A 17,825-nucleotide genomic window follows, 5' to 3' on the forward strand; every position below is an offset into this window, starting at 1 on the left:
AAGCCGGGAAGAATCATTGTTCAAAGCATCCTGCGTCAACTGATACACACAGTAAATATGAGCCGAGAAAAAACACAGTTAAAAAACTATCAAAGGATAAAAGCTGAACAACTCTTTGTGGATTGGTAATAAGTACACTAATAAATAATACAAACCTCTACAGAGGCAGATAGAACCTCCTGAAGGCAGTGATGGGAAATCATTTGGAAAGATGTGCGATGTATTATTAAATGTATGTTGTGCTAAATGTGTGGTTTCTTGACCAAAGTGAGAGCGGTTGTTGCCCAGGTAACGGCTAAAGCAGAGACAAACAACAATAAACAATTATATGTCAAAGCCAGAGCATAATTCTTTAACCAAACCCTTCAGAAAAATATACTTATTTTACAAAAAGAGCATATTATCAAAGTCTACACTCTGGTCCTCACAAAGGTAGAAGCACACACACACACACACACACACACACACAGGATGGAGCACCACTCTGTTAAACAGCCACAGTCTCCTAAAGTGATTTGAATCATTATCGCTCGTGCCCCCCGAAAAATGACGTTTTTATCACAGTTTTCACAAAGCGAGAGCGTTTGAATGCCTCCACCTTCAATAAGGAGAGAGCGTGTGTGCTCTCATTTCTCTTCCTGCCTCTTGGGTGTTTTCAGCAGCCAAATTACAGAGTGAAGAAATCCATCCACAGTTACAACGTAGAGATTGAAAATGGGAAATGCTCCACGCTGGAACGCCCTCTAAGCACATCCATATTCATACCGAGGTATGCTACATCCATCACCAATTTAAAATGGAAGTTAATGCAGGGCCGCCTGCGTTAGCGTGTGTGTTTCAGGGGACAGCCCTCCTCGTATGGGAGCCATCTTTTATTCTCGAGGCTACCATCTAGTGCGAATGAGAACCTAATGAGCGTGTTGTGCTTCATGTTAGTCGGACTCTCTCCGCCACGTCTCTCCGGAGGGTCCTCGGCCACCGTTCTGTCCTGCTTTATATTCCAGCTGAGGTTGGAGAATAAGGAGCTTAGGGACACTGTGACTGTGTGATTATACAACACTGTAAACACACACCTCAAGGCTCCCAGCGCTCGGCTGCGATAACTTATCCGTTCACCTCGTCCTGCACCTCAAATCACAGCTTAGGCATGAATATGGAAATGTAACTGTGAGGACACACAGGTGGGGCATCACTCCGAGGGTGGTGTGTGTGCGTGTGAGGGAAAAACAGGACGGAGCGGCTGCATTCGGCACGGAGAAATCCCCAAACTACCCATCAGCATAAATCAATTACATTCACTGCAGGCCTGCTAACCTCAAATATAACAAGCTGTCACAACAAGTGTGTGTGTGCGTGTGTGTTTCATGACTTGAATAAAGTATGTGACACTTGGTGCAGGATGACACGTTCAGCATGTGTGTGTGCATATGTGATATTTAGCAACATGCTCTAATTCCTTGTAGACTTCCTCTGTGTTTGTTGGCAGGAGGCGACATTATGCTGCCTCTGCTGCGGCCTACTTCTCATGTCCCCCTGTGATAGGACATTTTCCAATGACATCTTGAACCGCCATCAGCCCACAATGTTATGGACTATTTCCTGGAGTTGCGCTGCCTTTCTCTGCTTCTTCATAATGGCTGGAAATTGCTTTGGATTGCCCTCCGGTTCAACATGTATGCAAGAAAAACATCATTCGGTTAATAAACTCACAACTTATTGGCAATTCTGTTCCTGGAAATGATCTCTCTCCCTCTGCTCCCTGATTTTATATCAATATATGAAATAAACGAAGCGGGGAGTGACTCATGCGTTTTCAAGTAGCTTTATTTCCAAACTGGAGAGGGATGATGACAGATGGGGGTAGATGATTGTAAAGCTTAGACCTCGCAGTTCGGTCCAAACACAGTAGAAGAAGAGACAATACAGGCGGTTTCAGGGGGAAAGATGGCGATCAGGAAGCAGATTACTGCACCTGTCACCTTTAAGCCATAAATCATACTTCTTTTAAAACAAACAAAGCAGCAGCCTCACCACTTAAAGCCATGGTTGGGGGAGTTTAAGCAGCATTACAACTCGTATTTATTGAAAACAGCCATGGTTCCATGACCAGTGTGGCTATTTTAGTTATAATTACTTTGTTTAGCTGTTTGTGTTTCCGGAGGAGAAAATAACCACTTCAGACACGGACTTGGAACAGTTGTATGAGAGCTCTTACTCTCAACGATTTTCCTCTCATCGGTTATTTGGATCTCCGGAGCAGCTCTGTGTGGTATGGATCGTAGCCTTAATGTCCTGCACAAAAGTCTGCAGGTCTTCCAGCTGAAGCTGGCTGTGGGTGCAATTGACATTTTCATGTTCGATTTCTTTTTCAGGAAAAGTTTGACAAAACTGGCGAGGCGAGTTTTTTTTTTTTTTTCCTGCTGCAGAATGCTTGATGAATTGTACATCCATGAATGTGCTTGATTGAATATTCTTCTGGAGCATAACTAGGTGAAACAATGATAAATGTTGCATTGTAGGTTCTGCATTATGCACCAAACTCCAGGTTTGTGTGCTTTTCAGTTCAACACAAACACAACCCCCCACCCCCAAGCTCGAGTATCGCTCAATCTCACAAAGCAACTTATTCAAGATAATAAAAATCTGTACAGAGTTCTCGCTCTTTGATCAGTTCCTCTTTTCTTCACTTAAAGATTAAAAAGCACAGTAACTGAAAAATAAATAGGAAACAGACATTTAAACACATAAAAGTTTGAAATAAATAATACAGTGTTTTCAATCTTCGCCTCCCGTCACAGACACCAAATATAAAGTTCATTTAAAGCAACACAGAGCCGGATATCACTGAGTCAGGCTGGTGTCCCTGTAAGGCTCTTTGGTCCCTTGAGGGTGATCAATAAAAAGCCATGTACTAAATATCACTGATAAACACTGAGACTCTCTCAACATAGCAATAAAGTATTTTCCATCGAGTAAGGACATTCATGTGACAGACAGGAAAGCAATGCCTGCACCCAAAGATCTGCTCTCTATTCTGATCTATATTACAGTAGATCTGTAGTACATAGCAACCAGAGGAGGCACTGACACTGTCTACAGAAAACATAAAAGTCATACACACACACGCACATACACACACACGCACGCACACACTCACACAGGTCAGCAGAATTAGACAATTAGCAAACTGAAGAGTTGCTGCTGACAGCCCTTGTCCCATTGAGTCAATAAGCCTGTGTGGTGTTCACAGTTACAGACACATTTTCTTTTCTCTCTTTGTCAAGAAAAAACTGACAGAGTCTCTTGGTGAGAAAAATAAATGTGCTATTCATCCTCTCGCCCTCTCGGAGACAAACCCAAATGTGCCGTGTAGAGGACCACCGCAGGCGAGGATGTGCCGGAGGCGTCGTGAAGAGTGACTCAGACTAATGATTCTCAGAAACACCCTTGTATAGGCCTAATAAGGGCAAACGTTACACATCAGTCCTGTATAGTCAATGTAAATGTCTACCTGCTAAATATTGTTTTCAGTCTTCTATATTCACCTCCCATTGCGTACTATGAGTCACCTCTGAACTGCGTTCAAGAGGCTAATAAAAGCTTTATTGTTACTTAAATGTCCATATATTGAAGCATTAGTCCAGTCCATTGATGGTACAGTCCAGGTACAGTTAAAAAGCAGAAAGCAGGGGTCACACTGTTCGTCTTTTACGTCTCAGCTCTTACACGTGGTGTGCTTTTGAGTCCAGAATCCACCAAGCTTGGGCTGATAAAAGGTGAAATCCAAGTATCATAACAAACAACCTGAGTGTCTCTTGTGACCCGCACCCAGCCGAGAGCGAGGTGTCTGACGCGAGGAGCTTTTCACATAAAAAGTTCAGTCTGAAAGGGCGCCCTTGTCTGTGCTATCACATTTGAGATTGTCAGAAACTTCTGTTGTTGTTGCACTTTTTAGATAAAAATCGAGAAACACATGTTTGCCCTGCAGCCGGGCAAATTAAGACTGCAGACGTAAGAAATCACCACTAACCTTGTGTGCTTCTTGTGCTCTTTTTGATAAGTGAAGGCCCTCAGGCTCACGGGAATCAAAGGTTGCTTTTCCTTCTTTTTTTAAACCACTTTTCTTCCCCCAATCAGTCCCGGACTCCTTTATAACTACAAAAACTTAAATAATACATCAAAATTCAGTATTTTTACACAGGAGTTTATTCTTAACGACTTTCTTCAAGAGCATTTCCTCTAAGACTCTGCACCCTTCTGAGTCCCAACGTTTTCAATTATTCAAAATGGAGATAAAACTTGATTTAAAATCTTATCAGCCACACAGATAAGTTAGAGCTAAACCATTTAGTGTCTCACACGGCCTCTTTTCCATGTCCTATTTTCACCCCACACCCTGTAGAAAGTGTGTGCGTGTGTGTGTGCGTGTGTGTCAACTGAAAGCTGGGATTTCACTGTCCACGTTTCCTGTTTGCTCACACTGTGGCTGTAATGATTGGCTCTCAGTTCTGAAGTTTATGCTGAAATGTTCACTAGTCAACATCTTTTTTTGTAAGAGCCCTTTGAGTGTTCTGAAAATATGCAATTATTTAGTTTGTGCCTCAGTTGTAGCGTGTTTTGTCTGCTAAAAGAAAGTACCCTTGGTGCTTCTGCACAGTATCTTCTTGAAGGCCTTCCTGAAGTCTTTGTTGAAGATGGTGTATATGACCGGGTTGAGCGAGGAGTTGCAGTAACCGATCCAGAAGAAAAACTTAAAGAGAGGATCGGGGATGGCGCAGGTCTCTGGGCACACCGCCTGCAGAGAGTAGGAGAGGAAGAAGGGGAACCAGCACACCACGAAGACCCCGATGACCACCGCCAGCACAAAGGTGAAACGCTTCTCTCTGTTCACCATCGCTTTCCGCCTCGCTGCTCCGGGGTTGTTGTCTGTTTTTGACTTCCTCCCTGGCACCAGCCGGGATCCCTTTGAAGTGGCCATCATGTCCCGGTAGCGCTTGATCGAAGCCGGGGAGTGGACCCCTCCTCCTCCGGGTGACCCCGGCATGCTGGTGCTGCCGCGGCCTCCTCCGTGGCTGTGCTCCAAATCGCTGTCTGTGCTCGAGCTGTCGCCGTTGTTATTGTCAGGTTTTTTTCTTCCCTGCTTCTTGTTGTTTTTCTTCTCCTCCTTTTTAGACTTAGCGGGGGCAGACTGAGGCACAGAGGAGGGGGTCGAGGGAGCATGGGGAGAGGTGTCCAGGGAGGTTGTGACAGGGGTCATTGGTAGAGAAGGGGATGGAGGCTGCAGGAGATTATTGGTGGTGGGATTCTGGGAGGTTTGGGAGTCTTCTTGAGGGGGAGCGGCGGTGAGGGCGAGGCTGGGGGGTCTGTCGTTGGAGCTTTTGTTAGATGATGGAGGCGTGCTTTCTTCATCGTTCTTTCCGTTTGCTTGAATATGTCTTGTAGGCTGACTTGGAGTAGCAGAGCCGACTCCATCCTTCCTGGGCTCTCCAGGCGGGCAGCGAGTTCTCTGCTTGGCGATTTGGTAGATTCTGACGTAGACCAGGATCATGATGAGGCAGGGGGCAAAGAAGGAGCCGATGGTGGAGTAGAGGATGTACCAGCGCTCATCATTCAGCATGCACTGAGGTCCTCTCTCACTAGCCAGGTCCCCTCCCTCGCTTTTGTTCAGGGAGAGCAGAGGAGGGAAGGAGATGATGGCAGAGATGAGCCACACCACCACGATAGCGGCTTTGATGCGTTTGGGAGTCCGCTGACGCCCATATGTGACCCTGGAGATGGACAGGTAGCGGTCCAGGGAGATGGCGCACAGGTGCACGATGGAGGAGGTGCAGAAGAGCACGTCCAGCGCCAGGTAGATCTCACACCACAGAGACTTAAAGTACCAGTAGCCGAGCAGCTCATTGGCCAGTGAGAAGGGGATGATGAGCGTGGCCACTAAGATGTCTGCAGCAGCCAGAGACACTAAGAAGAGATTCTGCGGACCTCTGAGGGAGCGGCTGGTCAGCACAGCAATGATGACCATGATGTTGCCCACGATGGTGAAGACAACCATCAGGGTGATGGCAGTGGCGAAGGCCGCTGTGGCTTCAGGGGAGTACGGGGCGAGCTTCAGGATGCTCTGGTTGCAGGGGACGGAGGCTCCAGAGCTGCTCGCGCTACTGTTCCAGCCGTTCAGCTCCAGTGAGCAGCTGCTGTCCGGACCCGTGGCCATGCTGGGGTTCGTGTTCCAGGAGGCTTAATGATTAAAAATATGTTTGTGTCACTGATTAGAATTTGCTTATAGACCGTATTTCAAGGTTTTAATTGGTGTGACATAGAAACATCATGCATTGTTTCTGCACAATAAAATACTGTGATTACACTCTTTAATCAATTAAATATAATTACCTTTGTTGTTCTCGTTTTGTCTCTGTGTTGTTTCCAAACGTTAGCTCCCGTGCATCCTCCACGACATGTCGTCCAAGTCCATTTCAAGCACAAAACAGTCCGGGGCTGTGCGTCAGGACGCGGATCAGTGCTTTTCAATTAAAACGACGTGCCACTGTGCGGATTAAAGTCTTTTACAGGAACAAAACCAATGTTTGCGACGCTGACTGCTGAGCGCCAATCTCTGCAGAGTAAAAATACAGCCCGAAGAACAAAAACTTCTTTTGCGCACGAAGTTGGATCCTTTTTGTCTCACTGGATTGAATAGTGTGTTAAGGTGGAGATATTAACTTCATAATTTTCTCTTTTAAGTTCGTTTACAGCGATGTGGCACTGAATATAAGAGATCAGATCAGAGTAAATAATCTCGACACTCGAGCGATCTCCGTGCGTCCTCGTTTGGAGACGCGCGTGTGCCTGACAGTCTCATCCCAGTAGCGAACAAAGATGGCTAAGACAAAATAAAGTGGACAGGCGATATTTACAGTGACTTACTAATGAAAAGATTCTTGTGTTTCCCTGCGAAGTACAGCCTGACTGAGTCAATCGAAAACTCCCAAGTTAACCTCGAGCTCCCTAGCCCTGCGCGTGAAGCCAGATATGTAGTCAAAATGATCCCAGCAGAGCAGCTTCAGTCTGTGCGTCTCGGGACTCCTCGGTCCTTTTGCGCTTCTGTTTCCACAGAAGTTCACCAGGGTGCCATGATTCAGCCGCCCCTCTCGCGCACATCACAAGCGTCCTCTCAGAGGCGCAGCAGCATCTTCACTGTGAGCAGGACCTTAGCACGAAATCTAATAAAGTGGGGGTGCCTCCCATCTCGCTCCTGCGCTGTTCTTTAGACCGCTGATGTCATTCTGGGGCTGCAGGCGTCATGGGATCCTTACTCTCTCTATCCCTGTATCCCTCCCTCCTTCTTCCCTCGCGCTCACATTAAATCTATACCTAAGCGGCGCTGAAAAATGGCTTGTTGGGTGGCAATGCTGCGTTCAAGTGTCCAGCTGAGAGAACATTTGCTTTATAGAAAACATTTGTTACATTCCAGGCACTTAAAGCTACTTGACCTTCATAATCATCACCATCTTTCCTTAAATATGTGACATGGAAAAATATGGTTGAACAGTCCTTTTTCCGGTAAAAGGGACTTTACACTAGTTTCCATGCAACCTCCGGCTTCTGCAGGCGTTTAGGGCCAATAAACGTCCCCACTGCTGCAGGTTGAGCTGGAGCAAGTCACACACGTGCAGTGACACTTACATTTTAACTATAGATCCTGGTTACAGCCTGTTCTCTGATTGATGGGGAATGTTGTTACTCTTTGTGTGTTAAGTTTTTAAAGCTTTTAGTTTGTTTGAGCATATTAATAAAGTGCTGAAGCATTAGGGAAAAAAAGTGAAATCCTTTATAAAGTAGCACAAAAAGTCTTCTAATAAAGTGAAAGCCCTCATTTGCACAAATCGTCCCCTTCAGTGTTAAATTACTGATGCATGAAACTGTAGGTGGCCTCCCAATGAATATTATATTAAACCTTATTCTGCACAGAAACTGATCATTACTGCCTTCACATAAAAGTTGCAGTTTAAATGGAGCACCTCCTCATGAAATATGGTCCAGTTAAATTATACAGTCTTCTCATGCTGCACAGTGTTACCTTCCACCTCTGCTCAGCGCGCGAGGATCTTCTGTGCTCATGCATTTACATCATCACTTGACTGCCATTTAATTCCCTCTGCATTATGCGCCCTGCAACACTTCCTCCCCCAAGATGTACAGTCGCTCCGCGTCCCTCATCACACCTGAGATTAAGTGGCCGATTGTTCAATTATGGAGTGAAAACCTGCGTCAGGCCGGATGTTTTTAAAGAGCTGTAAATTAAACGGAGGCAGTTCATCCATGAGGCGTGTGGAGGTGAAACAAACACATTCTCCAGCCTACACATGCACACACTCACAATCTTATGAATGGTGCATGTGTGGGTAGGTGTTCCTGTTTACTTGTTTTTGTTGTGCGCCCCTCCACACGTTGCTGCTTTAATGAGAGAGAAGCCCAGTGAGACACCAATGGAATTACAATCCTCTCTGATTGTGTGACCTGCAGCAGCAGCCAATAATGGTTGTACATTTTTCGCTCCACACTACACATTCTAAATATAAAGACAAAGCGAATAAAGCTTTTAGTGGGAGAGAGCACTCCAATCAAGTGGCTCTGTTTCTATGGGTGAACTGTGCTTAGTAACACACTGGAAATGCATTCTGGGGGAGAAGGGTGTGTCACTAATGCCAACGTTACAGAGATTGGGAAGCAAACAGCGTTCAGTGCACAGTACATCACTTCTGAAGTGCTTGTTGTGTAAGAGCATGTGTTGTACAAACCTGTGCACACACACAGAGAACACACACACATATACACAAGCCAGGAAATCCTGCTGTCATGCATCACGCACTGAGGATCAGTAATTCTTTACTTGACATCCAGACGGGAAAAAGTTTGTCGCACCTGAGCTGGAAAGGGCACCTGCTCTTTGAGAAAACTTTGTCTGCTTTTTGAAAAGTTTCATGTCTCTCGGTGTTGTAAGATCGAAAAACTAAAGAAGTGGAGATAAATAGTCTCAAATGAGTTCTGGTTTACAGCAGGTCAGCATACTGCAGGGTAGTGGTGGGAGACTGTGCACATTATGGTTCAGGTCCAAATCAATTACAGTACAGTACCTGCCCTTTGGATGCCTTCAATTTAAACCTTCTCTGGAGTTATTGGCTTGAATCTGCCCTCAGTTTTCTCTCTCTGTGTGTGCCTGTGTGTGTATGTGTGTGTGTGTGTGTGTGTGTGTGCTCCTGTATATCTACCTTTGTGAGGACTGTTTAAATCGTAAAACTGAGGACAGATTTGCAAAGTGAGGACATTTCGGCCCACCAAGGTGATATCTGAATAAAGTTTAGGTCAAGTTAGGGGACTGGTTGTGATAGGGAATGTAGTTGTAATAGTAAAGATTAAGGTTGCAACATATTTGGCTTGTGACCATTTGAAAAGCACTTCTTAGCACTTGAATACTCCGTCTGATCGATCTATCTTTATCAACACACTATGTACTACAGTCATTTATAGTTCCTGTAATAAAGCCTCTTCTCAGCAGCTACTCTTGATTCAGGAACCTATAGACCCATATATGACCTTCCCTTAATAACCAAGGTCCTCTAAGAAGCAGTAGGCAATCAGTTATGTCACTTGCTTCATAAATGGGACGACGCCTGAGAGATAGTTCAGGCAGGCAACTCGAGCTGCACTGATTTCACACATTCTCCATAATCACCTGACAAACAATTTCTCCCAATTTGGCGTCTATTTAAGCTGCAAGATTTCTGCTCTCTCCCTCTGCTCTGTCATTGTCAACGCTGCCCTGCACCTCATACTCTCAGCCCCACCACCACCCCAGCAACCACCTGCAGGCTGGTGGCCCCTCTGCAACTAGACGGGTTTAAGATATTATCTCTTCACTCCTGCATGTAAAATAAAACTTGCGAGGAGTGATGAGGTCAGAGCCTAGACGCCAAACACAAACTGTGTTCTGCTGCTGCAATAAATATTTAAAACTATCACAACGTGAGTTGTCTGACTGAACAACAGTTGATTTCAGGAGTCCAACAAAGCAGTGTGACAGCGCAGGTAAAAGTTCCTCATTTCTTTGACGGAGGACTTCTTTCTGTACTTGTACTCTGTACATGTTACAGAGACTAGAATGATTAATTGACAATTACAGCTACTGCATTAAGTTGGTTAAAATCCTGTTGTTTAGATTGTACGTGTTAATAATAGGTCCTATATGCACAAAAAGTTAATCACGGAGTTCCACAAGGTTCAATACTTGGACCACTTTTATTCACCTTATATAGGCTTCCTCAAGGTTAGATCATCGAGCAAAATGTTTAATATTATGCAGATGATACTCAGTTTTACTTATTAATGAAGCATGATAAAATCACACAGTTTAACTTTCTAAACTTGAAGCAGCCTTTAAAGTCCTGGACGACCAGCATGTGTTGACATAACTTTTGTTGTGATTTGGCGCTCTATAAATAAAAAAATGAAAACTTTTCACAGCTTGCATTTGAATCTGAGTTGTAAGCGGGTCGACCAAATAGTGATTTTCATTCTCAGGTTGATAATGTGATTGTGTTTTAAGGTCAAAGTAAGAAAAAGTGCTAAATATTTCATAATAAAACAAAACAAAACAAAACAAAAACTTTGTTTCAATGTGAGACTGCAGAAGTTTAGTTTAACAAGTGTGTGTGTGTGTGTGTAACCTGCAGCAATTACTGGGAGATACCAGATGATCATACAGTCATTTTCCTGACTGCATGTGTAATAACGACCACTGCAGTTTGTGTGTGTTCCTTTGGGTCAGTGCATGTGTGTGTTCTATCACCAAAATAAAATTCTCCAGCCAACAATATCACATAAACTGCTCATAGTATCTAATAACACGTTTGTCCAACAGGGATTTCTGGTTAGAGTGACTCCATCTTCAGGTGTGATTACCGATACAGTAAAAAACTACCAGAGGTGTGATGATGTTCAAGTCCCTAATCTGTCTTCTTTTCATAGCTACAGCACAGACACACAGCCACACATCATTGGGACTGATTTTCACAGCCTAATGTAATATGATTGATCCTGACACTAGTTTAATCTGACTGTAGAGTGTGAGTAACGGTGAGTCTGTTTTCATTAAGAAACCTGACGACTGAGAGGGAAGTGAATACAACCAAACGAGATGAGAGAGACATTCAAATTAAAGGAAGGAGGATCAGTCTGCTGCCAGAGATAAATGAATGACCAAGTGAAATGACACCAGAAGTCATTTAAATGTGTTAATGGGCAATAATACTGATAAGAAGTGTCCATGTGTTCTGTGTTATCTTGGTTATAAGAAGGGCTGCCACAGGATATAAACAGTCTGCTGGCACCCTCTGTTGGACAAGTTTGAATCATCTAGAGTTATAGTAATTCTAAAGGTTGACACCAGGGGGCACTGTCTCACTACAAACTAATGGCAAAGGCTTGTTGTCGCTCTGGTTTGATGGTAATGCAGGTAGTCATTTGGGCTGATTTTGCTTTTGAAACGACCTGCAGTGGAAAGTGAAATATTCAGATCATTTAATTAAGTAGATAAAGCTGTAAAACAATACTGCAAGTAAAAGTATCCAAAGTCTTCTTTTGCAAAATGTGCCGATAATGGCTTGTGACAAATCTGTGATAACATATGCACTCATTTACCAATTATAACTTCTCTTTATACATTTAGGCTGTTTAGTCCAGTGGTTCCCATCTGAGAATCCGAGCTCCCCCTTACAAAGCTCCCCTTTAACTGAAGTCCATACTGAGAAATCCCACCCACCCAGTCCACGGCCTTGAGGTGATTCAGCAGAGCACGCTCAGTCAGAGGCTGAACGATACAGGAAGTCCTTTCTGTTCGCTGCCATCAGACTGTTAAAAGAGCAGTTATAAAAACATCAAAGTGTACTCATGTTCTATTACATACATAAATACATTTATGCACTATATATATATATATATTGAGCTTTTTTACAAGCCAATTCTGCACACAGTATACTTTTGTTATATTCATTAAGTATCTTTCACTGTGTCATTTGTAGTTTTTAGTTTGGTTTAGAAACTCATTTTTAGCATTTTTATGCACCTGAGGGTTTTTATGTTCAGTGTTAGATGTGGTGTCTTGACTGTTATTGAAGCTGCACTGACAGTGTAATTTCCTGTAAAGGATTAATAAAGTATCTACAAGATAAAACAAGCCAAGTGACTACACCGATTTGTTATGCCGCCTCCAGTTGTTCTCAAATTGTTGCTTCCTTTGTAAATTATTGAATAAGTTCACCTCTAGGGCTTTGGACTGGTGTTTTTTGGACAAATCTCTCTTTGATGGAACATGTGAAAGACTCAAAGGCATCTCAAATTAAAACTACCTTTTACTTAAGGAGTCAGAAGCAAAACAGGCTGGAAACTATCGGTGTAATGATTCATAATGCATCAAAATATTTGCATATTTTGTCTTAAATACATTAATGTTGCACAGATAAGTAACTGTTGATGTTTTTCTATACACACACACACACACACACACACACACACACACATTTACTTATATATACACAAATACGTACGTATATAGCAAATGTTGACCTTCACAGATGAAAGCTTCAAAGCCAAAGCTTGATGGAAAAAATATCCATTAAGATTTGTTAGATTTCAGGCGTATACTTGATATGACATAAACTGAAAGTGACTTTGAAAGTCTAAATGAACACAGAGCAGAACGAATGTTCTTTTTCTGGGTTTCACTTGAAGTGAACTCTTCAGTCAGTATAAAAACTCTGAGGTGCATCTCTCTGCCGTCTGTGTGGAAAACTGTGGCTGATGGAAGGAGAAGAAGTTGAGCAGAACAGTTACGCCTGCGTTCATGTTGGGCAATGGATACATGCAAATGAGAGGAAGTGGATTATTTTAGCTATGACCGACATCAGAGCGTGGGTGGCATAATTTGCATCGGGGGATGAGGTAGTTGAGGAAGCTGGTATTGAATGTACTATTGGTGCTCTGACATTTCTGCCTTTTTAAACAAGCTTTCCGCATTTTAGTGTTCATCATAAAAACACAATGGGTGTTATATTTCACAACCCAGTGTTCAAAATGAGTGACATGCTGTGGATTTAGTGGATGTTATGCCCCTGCCTGAGGCGGCCCTATGAGGCTAACAACTATCCACCATCTGACCCAGATATAACCATGTGAAACACCATAAAACACTCAAACACGTGGGATTCATTTAAGGACAATCAAACAACCGAAACATTAACTGAAGTCACCTGAAAATCAACCAAAGCACAACAACACAAATCCCTGCTGAGAGGCAGAACCACAGCAGGCCCCATTCCAGAAGCCTCTCTCTTCAGATGTCATGACTGGGGTTTTTAAGCAGCTAAGACCAGGTGCAGAATATTAACAATCAGGTTCACCTGCAGAGTTGAGACAACAGAAGGGAAAAAGGGACAAACAGAACAGGGGAAACATACAGTGGAAAATCACAGAATGGAGTCATTTAACCATGAAAAAACAAGCTACATGAACTTTGATATTCTTGTGACCTTTGGTTCATCGGACTAACAGCTGTTGACAGGCCTGGACATAGATCGGTGAGGAAATAAGACTCATGTAAAAAGAGAACCTGCATTAGGTCAATTGCTCAGTTATAGAGTGAAAACACTACGTCAGGTCAGGAGCAATAAAGGCACAAGTCGTATGTAACAGGACTGAATATTAGTGTGCTTAAGGGCTTAAAAGTGAATGTAAGCAGTCCCCTGTCCAGATCAAATCAGAATATAATTAATCGGTTTCATGGACTTCCCCAACTTCCTGATTCCAATGGGCCCAACTTGTGAGTGAGCAGAGCTGAAATCCATGTCAGTGGTTGTTGAGGTCAAGAGGACTTCATACAGTGAAACCAATCTGTGGATAATCCTCAAAAATTCTCAGCAATGCAGCGATTTAGTACCTAAGAGCGAAACTAGTGCAGCGAGGTCAGCGTTTGAAATTATGCATGTTAACTTACGCTGCAAAAAGACTGCAGCATGCTCAGGGGAGACTGCTGTGGGATTAGTGCGTCTAGTGTTGGACTAAATACCGACTGTATCTTTAAGATTACAGGAAGTGAAATGTGTGTCACAGTGGGCACAAAGTAAGCACATTATACAGAGTAAACAGACTCAGTGTGTTCCTCAGCATGTTTTTATTTGTGTGGAAAAAAACAGCAGGAATCAGCCAAACCTTGTAGGTATAAAGTGCAGTAACAGACAGTGGTAATGTTGAAACTGTCGTAACAAATGGTGAAAGAATAAATAAAAATATAAATTCTATTTACATTATAAAAACCAACATCTTCCAGTTAGAGTGTACATTCTCTCTCAGGACACAGAGTGATGAGACCAACTGTAGTTAGTTAGTGCATCTTCCTAAATTAGAACACTTGAGATTCATCCAGTATTGCCTTTAGCAGTTAACACAGTGTTGTGTCATAGAAGGACACGTCATGTCACAGTGGTTCTGTCTGAGAAGGAATGACTTCAGCATGAAAAGAGGGCAGCCCTTGCAGAAGATCAGGCACATACGTCACACAAAATAACACACACATACAAAACCAGACAAGCAGGCACGATTCCCTGCAAGTATAAAATGTCAGGGGAATTATGTCATAGCTGCTCCACCTTGCTGGCTCAGAATCATAATAGTTCATAATGCGGTTGTAACAGTACAGCTTATATTGCCAACGTCTGTTTGTTGTATCTAAATCCCATTTCTCACTTTATATCCGCCAGAAGCACAAACAGCTTTTCTCTGAATGTACAAAGTTGTGAAATGTTCTACTTCGATAGTTCAAACAGTAAATTTGTCCTGATAATGCTCAGAGAGAGTCCAGCAAAAAGTATACTCAGGTAAGTTTTCTTGCTCTTAATACGTTTCTGGCTCTTCATCCCTGGCAGAGGACGTCGGTCTCAAACTGCAGCAGCTGTCCCATGAAGGCCAGGTTAGGGGAGATGACCTGGCGCCGCTGCTTCACAAAGTCGAAGGCCTCGTCCAGCCTGACACGCTGCGTGTGCATGAGGTAGGCCAGGCAGATGGTGGCAGAACGTGAGATACCTGCCTGACAGTGCACCAGCACACGACCTCCACTCTGCTTCACTGAGTCTGTAGGCGGAGCGGAAAAGAGGAAGAGAGATCAGCACATTACTCTCCGTTTCATATCAGATACTTTATTACTTTTGACAAGCAGAAGTACGTAAAAAGCTTTAAACTGAAGCAGTCTTTCCAGAAAGTAAAATTCAGTCATTGTTCACCTAAGTAAGTTCATTTGTATCAAAATCTGTATTACTTTGGACTTCTCAAGGAAAAGGGATCAAAATAAGCAAATTAAATTGAGTGTAATTAAACGCCTTTTTTTCCTGCAGCTTGTGCAGAATAATCCACTTGTTGTGTAATCAGACGATTGAACTTTTGGTCCATAAGTCTAGCCTACAAAGGGGATTATGGTGCTCAAGCTGCTTAGAGAAATATTTGTGATATTTAGTTTCATAGAGAGTGTAAATATATGGCTCACTTAATTACCACAACACTAATTCACTGTATGTTTTGGGGGTATTTACTGTTAAATCAATACATTTGAATAATGAATTAACTTTAATCTAGAGTTTACACTTTATACAGGTGGAGAGCTTTGAATGTTTAGAGGAGAAACTCACCGATGAAGGCAATGGCTGTGGAGAAGCAGGCCCTGATGTCAGCAGCCAGGCTGTCCTCCACGGTGAGCCGCAGGTACTCAAACTCCCCCTCGTAGAAGTTGGGGCATGTGGAGGAAACGTTGAGCACAGCTGTGATGCCCGCCGCTTTGAGGGTCTCTCTGCGGGAGGAGTGGATGGCACTGCCCAGAAACAGGAAGGGCAGCAGCTCCACTGGACCATCCTGTAATTAACCAAACAAAGAGAGTCTATGTTTAAAACCATGAAACATCCACATGGATTTTTTAACACTACAATTATTATTATTTTTGTCTACTAGCTCTTATGTTTTCTTACCCGATCGTATGCTGGTGTCCTCCGTCCTGTCACTATTGGCTCTGGTTCCACTATAGACAGGCTGGCAGAGCTGTAACAGAGCTCTGGATAGGCCTCTGAAAATCCCTCAAATCCACCTAAATGGAGGTCAACAGTGTTAGCTAAGCTCTGAGCTTTCACCAAAGTCCTACTTAAAAATATGTTGTGTGAGAAATAATAATAATGAGGTAAACATGAAAATTAAACCTATAAATCCTTTTGCCACTTTGGTTTGACTATGGATATTTTAACACTCAATGGCACAAAGTGATTAGAATTTTTTTTGTGTAAATTGGGATTGCTATATGTCTTATATTAAACAAATAAAACAAAGCATTAAATTATTTTGGCAATAAGTAATAATATATAAACATTTAAATAGAATTTGTTTGTTTTTGAGTAGAGAATATAAGTGTGCAGGTATTTTTAAGCACATTAGTAACTGTAACTTTTCTTGCCAAGTCAAAAACTTAAAAAATGAATTCATACAATTTATTTTAGTGTGTAACATAAAAAGAAAATGTCCCATTACCTTGTAGGAAGCAGATCTGGGTGTTCACTTCGTTTTGCAGCGCTGTGAGCAACATCTGGGCCACGCTCTCTGCCTTCAGCTCGGTCACCGAGCGGCTGCTCTCGTCCACCACCACCACGGGGGAGAACTCCCCGCGCTGCAGCCGGCCCACGAGCGCCTTGTCCGGGATGAGCCACTCCAGAGCCACCACCGAGCTCTTGGATCTCCGGCGCAGCATCGAGTTCCAGTTGACATTTCGAGACTCGCAAATGTGCGCAAAAGAAAAACCAAGGAACGGTCTGCAGTCCAGCACCACACAGCCGGCAGAGGAGTACTGGTCCCGGGGGGTCCTGAGTATTTGGACCAGCTCATTGCCAGTTATCTCCAACGGCTCACTGCTTGAAGTCATGGCTGGAAGAGTGTATTTAAAATAATTTAATCGTAATATTAATAAATTGTTGGTTCTCAACAAGTAAAAAAAAAAATTAAGGTTTAAGTGTTATTCTGTTAAGACTTTGTTGAAGTAAAGTACGTCTGTAAAATGTTAAAAAATAAATATATGTAGAGAGCACTTGTTGATCTCTCCGTATGGTCTGTTAAAATCAGCTTTTGATTGAGAGTTTCACTTGTTCATTGATAACAGCTGTGAAAGGGGCGGGGTCAGCGCCGCCCCGCCTCGTTTTCCACAGCAGGAACCACGTCACACGCGGAACGACCATATATGGTCTCGCCAGCACTCCTCATATGGACACTGACGTAAAACCTGATTTTCCTACCGCGCACGTGGTCGTTTGGGGTTATCCCGTGTTTTTGTGTTGAATGACGTTATGCTTCGAGTTAAAACCTAACCGTCCCCACCGCGCAGCCTCCAGAGGAGAGATTGAAGGCTCTGTTTTGTTATTTGGGTTAGATTAAACTAGATTCTGCTCTGCATTACTGCTTCTGTTCTGTGGCCTCATGCAGTTTACAGATTAAAGTCATTCTTTCCCCAACTGCTTTCTCTCTGTTTTCATGTTTCTTCTGACCTTGGGGAAAATAAAATGTTGCAATGATAAAATGCCAGAGGACTTGAATGTTTCTGCTCTACTGGGAAATCCAGAGCTTCTGTATCTGTCTTTTTAAGGACATTGTCGCCTTTTATACTGCACAAACAGATACAGTCCCTGCCTCACAGACTGCAACAGTTATATCAAACGTACAGATACAGCTATTGTTTCTGCTAATGAAGATTTGGG

At 43.1% G+C, this 17,825-nt stretch overlaps 2 protein-coding genes across 2 annotated transcripts; both read right to left on the minus strand.

Annotated features, from left to right (window-relative positions):
• Positions 1-1,812: 1,812 nt before the first annotated feature.
• On the minus strand, positions 1,813-6,588 carry adra2b (adrenoceptor alpha 2B). The gene is made up of 2 exons (XM_069682781.1): positions 6,388-6,588; positions 1,813-6,234 (listed from the first exon to the last, which is right to left on the minus strand). Exon 2 carries the CDS (start codon positions 6,209-6,211, stop codon positions 4,625-4,627), a length of 1,587 nt encoding a protein of 528 aa, XP_069538882.1. The 5' UTR covers positions 6,212-6,234; positions 6,388-6,588; the 3' UTR covers positions 1,813-4,624.
• Positions 6,589-14,202: 7,614 nt separating this feature from the next.
• dusp2 (dual specificity phosphatase 2) lies at positions 14,203-17,186 on the minus strand. The gene is made up of 4 exons (XM_069682782.1): positions 16,612-17,186; positions 16,062-16,177; positions 15,729-15,948; positions 14,203-15,177 (listed from the first exon to the last, which is right to left on the minus strand). Exons 1-4 carry the CDS (start codon positions 16,997-16,999, stop codon positions 14,960-14,962), a joined length of 942 nt encoding a protein of 313 aa, XP_069538883.1. The 5' UTR covers positions 17,000-17,186; the 3' UTR covers positions 14,203-14,959.
• Positions 17,187-17,825: the final 639 nt, after the last annotated feature.

Source organism: Semicossyphus pulcher, unplaced genomic scaffold, assembly GCF_022749685.1.
Source record: "Semicossyphus pulcher isolate SPU_LCO1_2020_fin unplaced genomic scaffold, fSemPul1.0.p SCAF_6, whole genome shotgun sequence".
Taxonomy (NCBI): Eukaryota; Metazoa; Chordata; class Actinopteri; order Labriformes; family Labridae; genus Semicossyphus; species Semicossyphus pulcher.

Excerpts from the sequence above, each read along its gene's own strand:
- dusp2 (XM_069682782.1), bottom strand. The coding sequence starts at position 16,999 with ATGACTTCAAGCAGTGAGCCGTTGGAGATAACTGGCAATGAGCTGGTC. Across the intron at positions 16,178-16,611 it reads CCAGATCTGCTTCCTACAAG|GTGGATTTGAGGGATTTTCA; the intron begins GTAATGGGACAT and ends ACCTCCATTTAG. Across the intron at positions 15,178-15,728 it reads CACAGCCATTGCCTTCATCG|ACTCAGTGAAGCAGAGTGGA; the intron begins GTGAGTTTCTCC and ends CTCCGCCTACAG.
- adra2b (XM_069682781.1), bottom strand. The coding sequence starts at position 6,211 with ATGGCCACGGGTCCGGACAGCAGCTGCTCACTGGAGCTGAACGGCTGG.